The sequence below is a fragment of the Triturus cristatus genome, chromosome 10 (assembly GCF_964204655.1).
Source record: "Triturus cristatus chromosome 10, aTriCri1.1, whole genome shotgun sequence".
Taxonomy (NCBI): domain Eukaryota; kingdom Metazoa; phylum Chordata; class Amphibia; order Caudata; family Salamandridae; genus Triturus; species Triturus cristatus.
Genome location: NC_140593.1, coordinates 1,182,222,112 through 1,182,237,694, shown reverse-complemented (window position 1 = coordinate 1,182,237,694; position 15,583 = coordinate 1,182,222,112). Strand labels below are relative to the sequence as shown.

Genomic DNA, 15,583 nt, shown 5'->3' with positions numbered 1-15,583 from the left:
CCTAAAATAAGCTGGTGTTTTCATCTGTGGGGGATCTTTGCTTTACATATGTCTCAGCTCATCAGGAGATGAAAGATACCAAATAACATACTTGCAAACACAATATTAGGTGGCTTTTTGCATCAAGGGAGTATTGACTGTTGGCAAGACAACTATTATTGATGCATCACTATTCAAGCAAACACGTTCAAGTGAAACCAAAAAGAGCATGTCACACAACCTGTGCAAGCACTAGTGACAATAATGGAGCCTCCTATAAGGACTAAAAGTAAGCAACAAAAAGCTTTGGGGTGAGACAAAACTCTGTTTAGTCTAATTTCATTAATAAGTCAACCAATAACAATTAGAAAACCACTGACAACTGAATTGGTTGTCCTATTGACATAAAACAGTGACACATACAGAACAAGTGAAAACATGGCAGGGGAGAGAAAGTGAAATTGAGCCAGTGAGTCCCTTACACAGGAAATTCCAATTAGATATTTGATTGGAAAAAACATGATTGTGTATCAGCAACACCCTTTTTTTATTCAGAAATGAGTTTGAGTAGGGTGGAATTTAGAGATTGATGAAGAATTTGGTTTGCAGTTAAATAATATCTACCCTAGGTTTGGTTTATAAATCAGAAACAAAGTCAACATCTTTAGAACTTGCAAAAGAAGATGCATCTACACATTACTTCTTCAAAGCTTTTTTTATCTGTTCATTTCTTAGGCTGTATATGAAAGGGTTCAGCATGGGGACAATGATGTACATCACATTTACTGCGTTCTTCCTCTCAAGCGAGTAGCTGGAGCTAGGCTGGAATTCGGTGAATATAATGGTCACGTAGTACAAGCTGACAACAATAAGGTGTGAAGAGCAGGTGCTGAATGCTTTACTCCTCCCCTCACTTGAGCGGATACTCAATACGGTTGAGATGATACGGATGTATGAGACCACTATGGGGACAATGGAGACCAGGATTAGGAACGTGCCCACAGTGAAAATCAGGATCTCAATGATGGTGGTGTCTGTGCAGGAGAGCTTCAAAAGTGCAGACACGTCACAGAAGTAGCTCTGGATCAGGTTGGATGCACAAAATGACAGTGTGAGAACCATCATACTGTATAGAAAAGAATTCAGGAAACCAACTATCAAGGCACCTGCCACCAGTAGAATGCACATATTCTTGCTCATTGCTGTAAAATACTGCAACGGCCTACAGATGGCAACATATCGGTCATAGGCCATTGCCCCAAGTAGCAGACTGTCAGTTGTCTCCATTAAAACAAAGAAAAATAACTGTGCAATGCAGCGTGAGTACGAGATGGTCTTCCTCTGAGAGATGGTTCTGACCATCAGCTGGGGCAAAATATCTGTCAATATGCAGAGGTCCACCAGTGACAGGCTCCAGATGAAGTAATACATGGGGGTATGAAGCTTTGAATCAGTAGCAATGGCAGCCATGATGGCACCGTTGCTTACTATCCCAACAAAGTAAATTGTAAGAAACAGGGCGAAGAGAGCAGTCTGATGCTTTGGATTGTCTGACAGGCCCTGGCAAATAAAGTAGATCACACTGGTCTGGTTCTCCATGCCCATTCTTTTATCTCCAAACAGCTGTGGGTGAAAAGTGAAATCATATTTTAAGCAAGAGAGTTAAGAGCATTCAGCATTGACAAGTTACCAATATATTAAACACTCACCTCATTACTACGCAAAGCTCTAAAGTTTTTTAGATGATTAGTTCAATTGTTTTAATACAGGTGTAAGAGAACTTTTACCCCCATTAATAATGTATATTTTCTGCTTTTAAATACAGCAAAGAAACTTTTAGGATTTTCTCATGATAAGTCCTAAAAGTGACTTCACTGTGTCTAAAAATAAAAAAGATACAGGGCCTTATTATGACTTTGGTGGAGTGACAGCGGGCCGCCACGCCAACGCCACGCTGCCACAACACCGCAGCCATAACGAAACCGCCTGCCGGATTCTGACTGCAATCCAGGTCAGGTGGTCCTACAGCGACAGGCCCGCGGCAGTGCAGTGCTAAGGCTCATATGTCAGCCCTAACAAGACACCCCAATGGGAACACCATTGCACATTCCTGCAGAGCATGGACTGTCAAGTGCATGGCCTTCAGGAACTGGGTGTGCATTCATACAGGGTGGCACACTATGTTACCCTCTGCATGCTTTCCCTGGCACAGAGGCCTGGCATTTGTCTCCTCACCACTACAGATTTCATGGTGGGTTCACAGCTATGAAAACTGTGGTGGTGAGGAAATTCTTAATATGCTTGGTGGTGCCACAGCGGCACCACCAGCATATTAGGGGGCCTCAGACCACGGCAAGCCCGCCAGGGATCATGGATCACTGGTGGCAGCAGAGTCCCATGGCTGTCCAACCGCTGAACTTGTAATAGGGTGGTTGGACCTCCAGTGTGGCGGCAGCCGCACCACTACCACCCTGGGTTTGGTGGTCCATTAGACCATCAAAATCAAAATAAGGCCTACAGTATTAGAAGGGGTAAAGGTTCCCTTGCACATGTATGTAAGCAACAACAGCTAGTCTACCTATTTTGCTAGAAGACTCTCAAATGTACAAAATATTCAGGAGAGTTGAACTTGCACCTGCAAGTAGCACTTCACAGCACCCTGTCAAGTGAAAATAGGAGCGGCTAGCTTTGCTGTACAAATTGTTTATGTAGGGGATACAGTATTAGACATGTACAGTGCAGCTTCTTCCTTGTAACCAGCTCTAGAACTACACTTCTACCAAACCAAAACATTCTATCTGTGAGACTGTAGAATCATGCAACTAATACAGTTATAATTAAAGAGCCAACATTTTCTCTCTGTTTTAGAACTTACATATACTCTAAACAGAAACAGGGACATTACATCAGGAATACAAAACAAATCTACAAACAGGTTGCTATTCACATTGTCCCCTGCTACATCAACACAGTCCTTACCACTTTTACATTCATGGTTATGTTTGCAGGTGTTTACTTTTCTGGGTTCCACCTCATCACCTCCTTCTCCATACTCATCAAACTGATGTGGATTTTATAGGCCTGGGCGGTAAATTTCGTTCCGCTCGCGGAATTTGCGAAATTTGGGTAATTTCGCGTTCTGCGGAGAACGCGAAATTGCCCAAAAAGCTGCTTTCCGCAACTTCGCGAAATGTTTGCTTGTTCGCGTTCTCAAAATGCGTGTTCGCGAGATATTTCTCCCCGAGCACGCACTCAGCGATTGTGAACAGGAAAAAAGCATCGCGAACAAGCAATTTCGCGTGTTCGCGGAATTTCTGCGTGTTCGCGGAGATTTTTTACCGTTTCGCGGAGATTTGCGGAACGCGATTGCGCAAATTCCGCCCACCCCTAGTATTTTATTTAGCTTGATTGGATTCCAGATAATCCCTTTATTACAACTTGGCGGGCAGACCGTTGTAGCACTGCCGCAACCGCCAGGAATCAGAGATCCCTGGTGGTGATGCGGTGGTCTGACGGCCACGTTATGGGCATAATTATGAATCTTGAACCGCCAATCTCATGGTGGCACAGCAGTGGCAGTCCGGCCACCGTTGCTCTGGTGGTCCGACCGCTGGATTACAACTCGGATGGTCAGACCACCATGGAACCACAGCAACTGCTGGTGGTGGTGCGGCAGTCTGAAAATCTCAATATGCTTGGTGGTGCACTGCGGCACTGCCAAGCATATTAAGACTTTCCTCACTGATAGCGGTCTCATGGAGGGTCTTATTCCATGGAACTGCTGGTGGTAAGGAAAGCCTATTGGCCCTGTGCACTGGGGTATGCAGGGGGCACATGTTGTTTCCCCAGTGTGCTTGCACTCCAGTTCCTGCACGACATAGACTGCAGGATCCATGCCATACTGGAACTGCCTTCACTCTCCCATATCGGTGCCCATTTTCAGAGGCACAGCTGTGGGACTGCCAAAGAAATGCCTGCCAGACATAAGAAAACTCGTAACATGGTGGGCGGTGCTCACATAGCTTTGGCGGTGTGGTGCGATTGCATGGTGGCCCTACTCCCACATCACCAAAGTCATAATTGGGCCCCTAAATTAAGACACGATTCTTGTTTTTGAAAAACCTGTAGCAGACGCCATAGCACCTTCAACCTGAGTGATTAGTAGCATGTTCTTAAAGAAGCACCTGTCTTTCTTAGCTGTGGTTGTTACGCTAACACCCAGTCTTTTGGTCAGATATCTGAGTCTCTTGCATGTCGACGTGAAACAGTGCATTCTTTAGTTCTCTGCTTTGCTTGACTGTCTCGATTATTAATACTTTCACATTCAGGGGTGGGGTCTTTCATAAATTGAGGTAATCAGGTGTAAATATTATTTTCAATCATCAACTCTGATGCCTACTTCCCGGTGGTAGAATGTGGAGTTGCACCATAGTCTGTACTCCTTCACAAATTGCTTGATGCAAAATATATGCAATAGTATTGCTTTTTGGCTTGCTATCTTACTTGTGGCCATGACTCTCTCTACAGTCTCATTTGCCTTGGTCCACATTGGACCAATCTTCCTGTGATTAATCTCTAGATATCGTGCAGCACAAGCAATTCAGTTGAATGTAGGCCGATAATCAGTTTTTAATGTAATTGATTATCCACATCCCACAAATATTTCATCAAGAATCAGAAGTACAGCTGTCACAGAGGTAGAAGATGCATGTCACACTAAAAGGACTTAGGAATATTCATCAATGACCAGACTCAAATAACAGCTTGACTCTTTTGGTCCATAGATGTTGACATGTACCATTAATGATACAGTATATAGAAGTTCCCAGATTATTTATTTTGTTGGTGGATTATCTTTACTAAAGGTTTTACAGAATTGGCGAGTCTGCATGGTTAGTTTGAGGTTCTGTAGCGATCCGAACCCGTGAATTCGGTATCGTAGTACTGACACGATTTCGGTACCAATGAACCGCAAATGATCCATTATAGGCATGACAGTGTTTTCGCTGCGCAACTAGCATGAATTCACTGAGAAATAGGGCATTCTGTTGTAAAGTCATGGCATCCATTTTAGTTACGGCATCCATTTAGTTTCTTGCCCTCACATAGTCAATGAACGGACGATGACCCCGGCAGAGTCACCTTGTTAAAGACACGTAAGCTCGAGCCCGAGAAAGGCTGACGCTGCATGACTAGGCAGAATCAAGCTGCCTCCCTTGCCTGAGGCCAGTCCTGCTATACTGGTTCTCGTGTCCGTTGTCCTGACTGAAAGGCCGAAGACGGTAGCCATGCCCGTTTATGATCCATAAACACCTCTTATCCTACTTTTCAATCCTTTGCACCTGGCTCTGCTCCTCTCCTTCTGGGCTTTTACAATGGGGAGGTTACGATTTTTATGATGGGGAGGATCGGGCAAAGAATGGAAAACTGTCGAGGGGACCTGATCGAATACCGAAAACCTACGACTAATTATTGTTTGATGTCTATTTACTGTTTGTTTGGGATACCGGGTTGGGCATGAGAAATATTCGTGTAATGTTGCCTAAAGACATTTTGCGTGTATTTAAAGAACAACCCACTTAATGCAATTTGAACAGTCTCGTAGATTCTGCCTCTGTGTGGTTCCTATGATTTCTGCGTCCCTGCAGTAAATAAACCTTGGTCTTTGACGCCACCATCGAGAAGCCCGTGTCTCTGTTTATTTGTGCACCGGGACAGGAGGAACTCAGGGGTCTTCGGGTGTTGTTTCCCTGACACCTCTGGACTTTTAAAAAGTCCGGAACGTCAAATTGGCGCCCAACATGGGGCGACGTCATCCGGTACCGGTCCAAAGCCTGAAAAGTTCGAGAAGTTTCGTGTGAAGATTCCGGAGGGAGGTACCCCGCTTCATCGATCCCTGCATGTCGTAAAAGTGGCCCGACGATCTCTTCCACGAGGGTTCCCGTTCCCAGATGGCTACAGAGGACCGCTGCCCTGACTGTCGTCCTGTCTTGGACCCGAGGTGCAGACCTTAGTACGGCGAGACGTAGACAGGTTCTCCTTGGTGACGTCTTCCACATTTCAGTTAAGTATTAAGTGGGTTACGCTCGGTTTGGTTGTTCCTTGTTGCTCTGGTTTGATTCGTAGATTATCATTGGTTGCTCTTGTTTAGATAATCTTTGTTTTGGTATTAGTTCATTTGATAGGCCTAAGTTCTCTGCGCATTTTGGTTGGAATTTGTATTTGTTTGTCATGACTACCAGTAGTAATTGTTTCTTGTCCTGGTTACGTTGCAACGGGGATTCCCGGTTGGAGGATTCGTGTTTGGTTCCTCCGATTGGAACTCCTACATATGAGCTCTATTGTAAACATGGTGTGGGTCCTATTACGTATAATGAAGTATGGGTCCGTTATACCAGAAAAGATGGTGTCCTTAGTTGGCCACCGCATGGTAGTTTCGAAACGGAAATACTAGACAATCTAGAAATGAAGTTGTTCAAGAGAAAAGCCCGTCCGGCAATGTTTGATTCTTTTCGCGTATGGCGCAAAGAAGCCAAACAGAGAGAAATTAGGAAGACAAAGAAAGAACAGAAAGAGAAAGGGTTGACTTTAATGGAGTCTGCTAGGCAGCTGCACGTCAACGAAACTGAGAAAGCAATGGAGATGGCGAATAGAAAATATAATTTGGCAATTGATAAATGTTACCCTGTATTGCCATCTTGTCCTACTAAGCCGATGGAGGATTATGAAAAGGATCCTCTGTTGTCTTACCTGTTGAATTCACCTCCACCGTATGCACAGGGTATTACAGCCCCACAGTTATTACCTGTTGTACAGCCAGCTGCTGGTCAGCCTGGAATAGTTGCTCCACTTCCTTTGACTCCAGCTCCTGTCCTTCCTGTGGTTAATGTTCCTTCGGCACTCCCTCTTCCTGGGTCGCCTGTTCCGCCTTTGCCTGTCGTTTCGCAAACTGCTTTACCTGCTACTCCCACCTTTACTATTTCATTTGCTTCAGCTGTCCTGTCCCCGAATCCTATGAACATTCTGACTCCGCTTTCCGTTCGTCGGAAAATAACCGACTCTGTAACTAATATCTTAACTCCTCTCTACAGGTCTTTAATTGGGACCCCCGTTTCTGACTCTATACAGAGACGTAGCCAGCTTCCTGGTCCTCAGGAACGAGACATGTTAGATTCGACAGCTCTTAGGTGGATGTCGAAAGCTGTGAAGTATGATGCACAAAGAGTGCTAGACACCTTTATGCAATGGAATGAACCTACTTAACGTTATGTTTTTGACGTGATGTGTTCTCTTGTGCGTGAAGAATGGGAAGATGATGACTTAGATTCTGTCCCCTCTGATCTGATAAATATTCAACAGAAATTTGCCGCAGGAATGGTGATAGGTTCAGAAGTAAGAGGAGCGATAGAACTGATTTTAGCTTATAGGGATGATTCCCCTCTTCGAGCGACAAGAGACCCTGATGGTTCACCGATTACTACTAGGAAAAAACGAGGTCAATATCCGATGAGGGAAGTTCCACCGATATGGCGTGATGCAGTTCAAGCTGATGCAGCTAATGGTATTGCAGCTGCCCCGGCACAATTCCAGAGAGTGTGGATACACATCCCTTGGAAACGGGCCGAAGTATTAGCAGTAAAACAAGTGTTACCAGACCCACGTAAAAATCCTGCTGGTTATTACAAAGAGTTAACGCAGACAGTTCAAGCGTGCATCATGAATTTGGCAGACATTGAAATGTTATTTGGTAATGTAGTGCCACAGCCTATATGGGCCAAGATTCGACAAGAGAACCACCCAGTCGCCTTAGGAGGTGATTGGCCAGCTATTGTAGCAGCAGATGCGCAACAAATTGGCGGTGCTAAACCAGAACCTCTGATTGCTGCCTTACCTGGCAGAATAATTAATCTGATGAAAACGCTGATGCCAGCATTACGAGTCAATTGGGATAAACTATCGGCATGCAAGCAAAAGAAGGACGAAAGCGTCTCTGACTTTTTCACTAGATTTGAAGAGACCTTCGTAGACCACAGTGGGCAAGATATGAGTACTGAGGGAGGCCAGAGATTGTTTGTCGACAAGTTCGTGTTTAATTTACTACCTGAGCTTAGTAACAAGATAAAGGATTCTGAAAGTGCATGGGCAGTGTCAACGACAGCACATATACTTGCAACTGCTCAGTATTACGAGAATAGAGAGAAAGAAGAGAAGGAAAAGTCAGAAAAGAAAACGAAAGATTTAAAGACCAAAGTTCTTTTGCAACAGGCGTATCCGCCTCGTTCGAATCAGTCAGATTCACAGCAGCAACCCCAGTTTCAGCAACAGCCACAATTCCAGCAAGGGACGTCCCAAAGATTTAATTATGGTTTTTCCCGACAACAGTTAGCATGGAATCAGTGTGCTTATTGTAAAAAGGAGGGTCATTATAAGAATGAGTGTCCAGTACTGCACGCACAGACTAGTGGTGTCCCAGCTCAGAGAGGTAATGTTGGATCTATGCAAACTCCTAGAGGTAGAGGAAGTGGTACGATGACACCACAGACTGATCGCCAATCAAATTATTTCGATCAGCGAAATGTACTATCTACGCAACCAGGCAGATCTCCACAGTATCATGTTGAAGATTATTATGATCATAATGAAGAGATTCAGAGAAGCGAGCACTAGGACAGCCACAGGCAAAGAGAGGGAGTAGTATCAGTTCCAGTTGATCAGAGTGGACCTTATGTCGCAGTAGTTACCTCAGGCGTGGTCGAACCGTTTCTGTTGGATACTGGTGCGGCAAAAAGTTCAATTATGCATGCGAAACTCCCTGGCGCACCTTTGTCTGGCTTAACGAACACTTCAGTAGGTTTCTCAGGCGCCCCTGTTCACAATCCTGTTTCTAGTCCTTTGCCAATATCTGTTGGGCCATGCGAACTGGAAGCGCCCCTTATTCTAACAACCGGTTGTAATGAGAATCTGCTTGGTTTAGATCTGTTGAAACGCCTGCATGCGACACTGTACTGTTCCCCTTCGGGAGTACAGCTCACATTAGGCAAAAGAGTCATCTCTCCAATGTATATGTCGATGGATAAGCTCCCACCAGAGCTGCGTTCTCTCCCTGATACTCTTTGGGCAACTGGTCCTAACGATGTAGGCCTCTTGGAAATTCCCCCTTATGTAGTAAGTCTGAAAGCGAATGTTAAATTCCCACGAATCCCACAGTATCGGATTTCGAATGAAGGTGAACGTGCACTCTTGCTGATTGTGAAAGACTTAATACAGAAAGATGTGATTGAGGAAACTAGGGGAAATGTCTGCAATAGTCCTGTTCTGCCGATTTTGAAACGTACTGACCCTTCCAAACCTCCAATCTACAGATTTGTGATTGACCTCAGAGAGGTTAACAAAATAGTGATTCCACAGTTTCCTGAAGTCCCAGATATCACTGCATTATTGACGTTGATTCCTGCCTCAGCTTCATGGTTTACAGTGATCGACTTGAAAAATGCCTTTTTCAGCATTCCCATAGCCGAGGAAAGTAGAGACATTTTTGGTTTCTCCTTAGGAGGTCGCAGTTTCAGATTCAAACGCGCTCCACAAGGTTATTGTGAGAGCCCTTCAATTTACAGCCAAGCATTGAAGAGTCAATTAGATGCTCTTGTACTTCCTCCTGGTGTTGCTCTGATCCAATACGTAGACGATCTTTTACTAGCCGCTGATGACAAGGAAACTTGCAAAGCAGCTACAATTTCTTTATTACGTCATTTGTCAGACTTACATCACAAGGTGTCACCTTCTAAACTGCAATATTGTTGCCAAGAAGTGACCTACTTAGGTCATCTTTTGTCAAAGGAGGGAAGAAGGTTGACCCCAGAGAGAATCAAAGCAATTTCGCAGATGACTGTACCAAGCACACAGAGAGAAGTACGTGCGTTTTTGGGTATTACGTCATACTGCAGGCAATGGATCCCAAATTTTTCTCTCATGGCAAAACCATTGGTAGCCCTGACGGGAAAAGGTGTTCCGAGCCCTTTGCCATGGTCTGATGAATGTCAACAGAGCTTCTCCGACTTACGTGATGCGCTGTGTTCAGCTCCTGTGTTGGGTACTCCTGACTACTGTAAGCCATTTACTCTATATGTCCATGAAAGAGAAGGTTGTGCGTTGAGTGTATTAACGCAACAATTTGGTGACAAACAGCGGCCTTGTGCATATTTCTCATCTACATTAGATCCGGTAGCCAGAGCGTTGCCAAGTTGTTTGAGAGCTACAGCAGCAGCTGCAGTGTCGATCCGACAGTCTGCTGGACTAGTCATGAACAACATGTTAGTAGTCATGGTTCCACATGCTGTGGATACACTCATGAATCGAACGAAAACTCAGCACCTCACCAGTGCTAGACTATCAGGCTATGAGCTGACGCTTTTGGCAAGTCACATTCAGATTAAGCGATGCAACATCTTGAATCCAGCAACGCTGTTGCCGACTACTCAGGAGTCGAGTGATTCAGAGCCCCATGACTGTTGTTTCAGAACTGAGGAAAAGACAAGAGGTAGGATTGATTTAAAAGACACTCCGTTACTAGATCCAGACGGCACTTTATATGTCGATGGGTCGTGTTTTAAGTTACAGAATGGTGATGTGACGGCCGCGTATGCAGTTACGACTTTAAGTACGATTGTTGAGACTGCAAGAGTAAGTCAGAATTCTGCCCAAGCTGCAGAATTAATTGCATTAACAAGAGCGTGTGTTTTAGCCGAGGGAAAGAGAGTGAATGTGTTTACTGATAGCCAATACGCCTTCGGCGTAGCACACAACTTTGGACGTCTCTGGAGAGAAAGAGGTTTTCTCACGTCCCATGGGACTAAGATCCAACATGGACAGTTAGTCAGTGATCTATTGGAATCCCTGACCCTACCGAATGAAGTTGCAATTGTGAAGTGCAGTGCACATCGAAAGATTACGGATGATGTTGGCCATGGGAATGCGTTTGCTAATGAGGTCGCTAAAGAAACGGCCAAGAACATGACGAGCCGAATGTACGTTGCAACGTCTGCAAGATGGATTGCTGAATCAGGAATGTGTGAGAATACGATTGAAAGTGTGAAGGCAATCCAGAATGAAGCAACTGAAAACGAGAAGAATGAATGGAAGGAGAAAACGGGTAAAATGGATTCAAGTGGATGTTGGCTTGATTTGTCTGAGCAGCAACGTTGGATGTTACCTGATGCGTATGTACTTGCAGTAGTCACGATGGCGCATGGAGCGGCGCACATAAGTTCGAAAGGGATCTGTAAAATGTTAGCTCCAGTATGGAAGAACGATGGAATTACTAAGTGTGTGGAAAGAGTGGTGAAAAATTGCATGATATGCCTGATGCATAATCCTGGCAAGGGAACCCCAACCCCAACTGGCCATTTTGCTCCCCCTTCTTGTCCCTTTGAAGTGATTCAGTTGGATTTTATCCACATGGACAGGTGTAACAATCTCAAATACGTCCTAGTGGTGGTCTGTGCCTTTTCAAGATGGATTGAGGCATATCCGTTAAAGGATAACACTGCTATGTCCACCGCCAAAATCCTCCTCAAAGAATACTTCCCCAGGTACGGTATGCCACGGATTGTTTGGTCGGACAATGGAAGTGAGTTTGTAGGGAAAGTTATGAAGAGTGTGTGTACGGGTTTGGGTATTTCCCAAACATTTCACAGTGCGAATCACCCACAGTCAGCGGGTTTGGTTGAAGGGTACAATGGCACCCTGAAGCTGAAACTTGCTAAAATTCAAGCTTCCACTGGTCTCTCTTGGCCAGACGCACTGCCTTTAGCTTTACTGTCCACCAGAGCGACTGTACACTCTCGAGTAGGGCTTAGCCCATATGAGATTGTGTTCGGCCGCCCTGCTAATGTTTGGGGAGTCCCTAGGCCAAAGGAATTCAAACAGATTGAATACCCAATGTTGATTGATTACCTTCATGATCTGACTGCTAAATTGAGCCTTATTCATCAACAGGTATTCGAATCCTTGCCTAAACTGCCGGAGAGTCCAGGCCACACGTTGAAACCAGGCGACCAAGTTGTAGTACGGAATTTTGAACGTACTCGGAACCTCCAGCCAAGATTCGTGGGTCCGTTCCAGGTACTCCTCACAACAAGAACTGCTGTACGCCTAGCTGGAAGGAAAAATTGGATGCACGCTAGCCATACGAAGCGTGTCCCTCTCCCACTCCCCTATGACAACTGGGTTAGACAGGGATTTGGTGTATCCGAGACAGAACCTGTTCCTAGGCACATCCCTTTCAGTGATGCAGAGTACATAACGGACCACCCACGAACTGAAACACAGAACTTTGACACCTCAGCAGGAACCGCTCCTTTGAATCTTGAACCGAGTATTGTACAAAGTGAACATTTGTCACCTGTGGAGTCGAACATTTCCGCACCTATAGACCAGCTATTTCAAGATCAGACAAGACCCGGAAAGTACAGATATAATCTACGTTCTCATGTTATGAACTAATGACATTGCATAATTACCTTTCTGTTTGAAAACTGTTTTGATCGTATTGCATTCCATTCAGTCAGGAAGTTTGCTCAAATTTTTATCTTTTTATTTTTTTTTGTTTCTCTCACCTTACCATCTGGGTTACCGTAGGGTCGTAACGTGTGCCTTGTTTTAATTTGCAGGGAATCAGACACAAGGTCGGTTTCTTCTGTTTATCTTGGGAACTCCCAGGGTAAACAGAGGCAAGTTTTTAACAGGTACAAACCATCCGTTGCGAACGGTTGTAGAAGATGGAGCTTCCTGAACTACGACGGGTTAACGTCATAAATGTGCACAAGACAAAACTATATGACATATTATATAGTAAATGTTTTCTAATGCAATGTACTCTGACATTTCTAATTGTCTTAATAACTTTGGTAGGCGGAATTATTTTTGGTATTCAGTTGATCTTTACACCTGTTACATCTACAGTATCTCCCCATGCTCCTGTTTCTCCGACTGTTGTTTCTCTTCATTCTTTCCATCCTTTTCCTGCCCACGAGCAAGCTCGACGCTCTGAGTTTATAAATAACACTTTCATTCAGCTCTTGCACCAACATCAACTAGTGGTTAACACAACAAACTGCTGGGTGTGTGGCTTGATACCACATACCATGAACAAGGGCATCCCTTATCTGGTTCTGCCCTTTAGTTATAATGGATCATTCTGGGCATTTCAGACCATGTTCGCTTATGCCCTAGAGACCTATCCTCCACGACCTCCGCGTTCCACTCGGTATAACTCTGCTAATAGAGCCTTGGTAAAAGGAATCACTGACATGGTTAGAGATGTCAATAATACTCCGTTCATTCCCAAGGATGAATTGCGAGTTTACATGGGTTGGAATGTTACGGAATATGGCATTACTCTGGGTGAGAACAAACGTAAAAGCTTGACTCCGATCTGGGTCGTACCCCACCAAGGTCAGGTCTGTTTGCAAGGAAATGGGAGGAATCCGAAAGCTCGACTAGGGAAAAGTGACTGTATCGAAACATATGTTTTCCCGTCACAGTCTTCCCCTGCATTCTTAGCTGCTAAGGGTACCTATTTTGTTTGCCAAGACAGAGCATACACATGGCTGCCTGCTGACTTCTCAGGCTCATGTTACATCGCTCAACTGTTACCTCCGACATACACTGCTGCACCGGACTATCACAAAACTAGAGTTGTGAGAGGTGTTTTCAGTAAAGAAGATACTGCTGGCCAAGAGGCAGGAGACTTCTTCAAAGGTTTCCTCCCATTCTGGGGGCCTATGGCCAACAGTAGAAACTTACGTCAACTAACACGGGTAGTTGAATCCACTATCACCGAAACTGCGGGTGCCCTTAGTAACCTGACAGCTGAGCTTCAAGCGGATCGCCTCATGACGTTACAGAACCGTATGGTTCTTGATGTGTTACTTGCAGATCGAGGTGGAGTATGTAAGATGATCCAATCGAGTTGCTGTGTTTTTATCCCAGATAATGCGCCAACGGTATACAAGGCCATCTCTAAGTTACATAAAATTTCTGACTCTATTCATGTAGAGGAAGGTGACTGGTCATTAATGGGATGGCTCTGGAGCCTGTTGTCTGCGTGGGGATGGAAGGTTCTGATAGTCACTGGTGTTGCGTTGGTATTTTTATTTTCGTGCTGCCTCATTGTTCAGTGTGGTCCTGCCTTATGTAATCTCTGCATTTCTACATGCGTAAGAAGACCACCTGTTTTTAGAGATACACCACGAGATAGAGTAATGCTTCAACAACATATCAGTGACCTGATGAACATAGAAATGGACTCTGACATAGAGTGAGTTATTGCCTATGTAAGGGCAAAAGGACGGTCTGAGGTTCTGTAGCGATCCGAACCCGTGAATTCGGTATCGTAGTACTGACACGATTTCGGTACCAATGAACCGCAAATGATCCATTATAGGCATGACAGTGTTTTCGCTGCGCAACTAGCATGAATTCACTGAGAAATAGGGCATTCTGTTGTAAAGTCATAGCATCCATTTTAGTTACGGCATCCATTTTGTTTCTTGCCCTCACATAGTCAATGAACGGACGATGACCCCGGCAGAGTCACCTTGTTAAAGACAAGTAAGCTCGAGCCCGAGAAAGGCTGACGCTGCATGACTAGGCAGAATCAAGCTGCCTCCCTTGCCTGAGGCCAGTCCTGCTATACTGGTTCTCGTGTCCGTTGTCCTGACTGAAAGGCCGAAGACGGTAGCCATGCCCGTTTATGATCCATAAACACCTCTTATCCTACTTTTCAATCCTTTGCACCTGGCTCTGCTCCTCTCCTTCTGGGCTTTTACAATGGGGAGGTTACGATTTTTATGATGGGGAGGATCGGGCAAAGAATGGAAAACTGTCGAGGGGACCTGATCGAATACCGAAAACCTACGACTAATTATTGTTTGATGTCTATTTACTGTTTGTTTGGGATACCGGGTTGGGCATGAGAAATATTCGTGTAATGTTGCCTAAAGACATTTTGCGTGTATTTAAAGAACAACCCACTTAATGCAATTTGAACAGTCTCGTAGATTCTGCCTCTGTGTGGTTCCTATGATTTCTGTGTCCCTGCAGTAAATAAACCTTGGTCTTTGACGCCACCATCGAGAAGCCCGTGTCTCTGTTTATTTGTGCACCGGGACAGGAGGAACTCAGGGGTCTTCGGGTGTTGTTTCCCTGACACCTCTGGACTTTTAAAAAGTCCGGAACCTCAAGTTTAACCCAAAAATTCAAATGGCCCAATTTATTTGTTGACTGTATGCATGCTCCATCACAAGGGCGATGCATCTTGATACATACTGCCAAGATAAAGTTCAGCCTGCCGAATTTAAAAGTGAGGAGACCTTAGGTTAAATCACCTTAGATTTAATCATCTCTTCTGTGATTAAACCACTCCAACGGCCCTTTGGAGTAAGGGCCATTGGAGGCTGGCTTCTAATTCCACCCACCTGATTTAGATGAGCAGAATTGTAGTTAAGTTTTCACTGCCTAGCATCACCAGGAAAACCTAGATGATAAGGGGTAGTAAAAACGACTAAATGCTCCCCTCATCACGGGAGAGTGAAGCATTTTACAT

At 44.7% G+C, this 15,583-nt stretch overlaps 1 protein-coding gene across 1 annotated transcript; it reads right to left on the bottom strand.

Annotated features, from left to right (window-relative positions):
* Positions 1–675: 675 nt before the first annotated feature.
* LOC146796963 (olfactory receptor 8D1-like) lies at positions 676–1,578 on the bottom strand. Its single transcript, XM_085630282.1, has one exon. The coding sequence runs from the start codon at positions 1,576–1,578 to the stop codon at positions 676–678; it is 903 nt and encodes a 300-aa protein (XP_085486408.1).
* Positions 1,579–15,583: the final 14,005 nt, after the last annotated feature.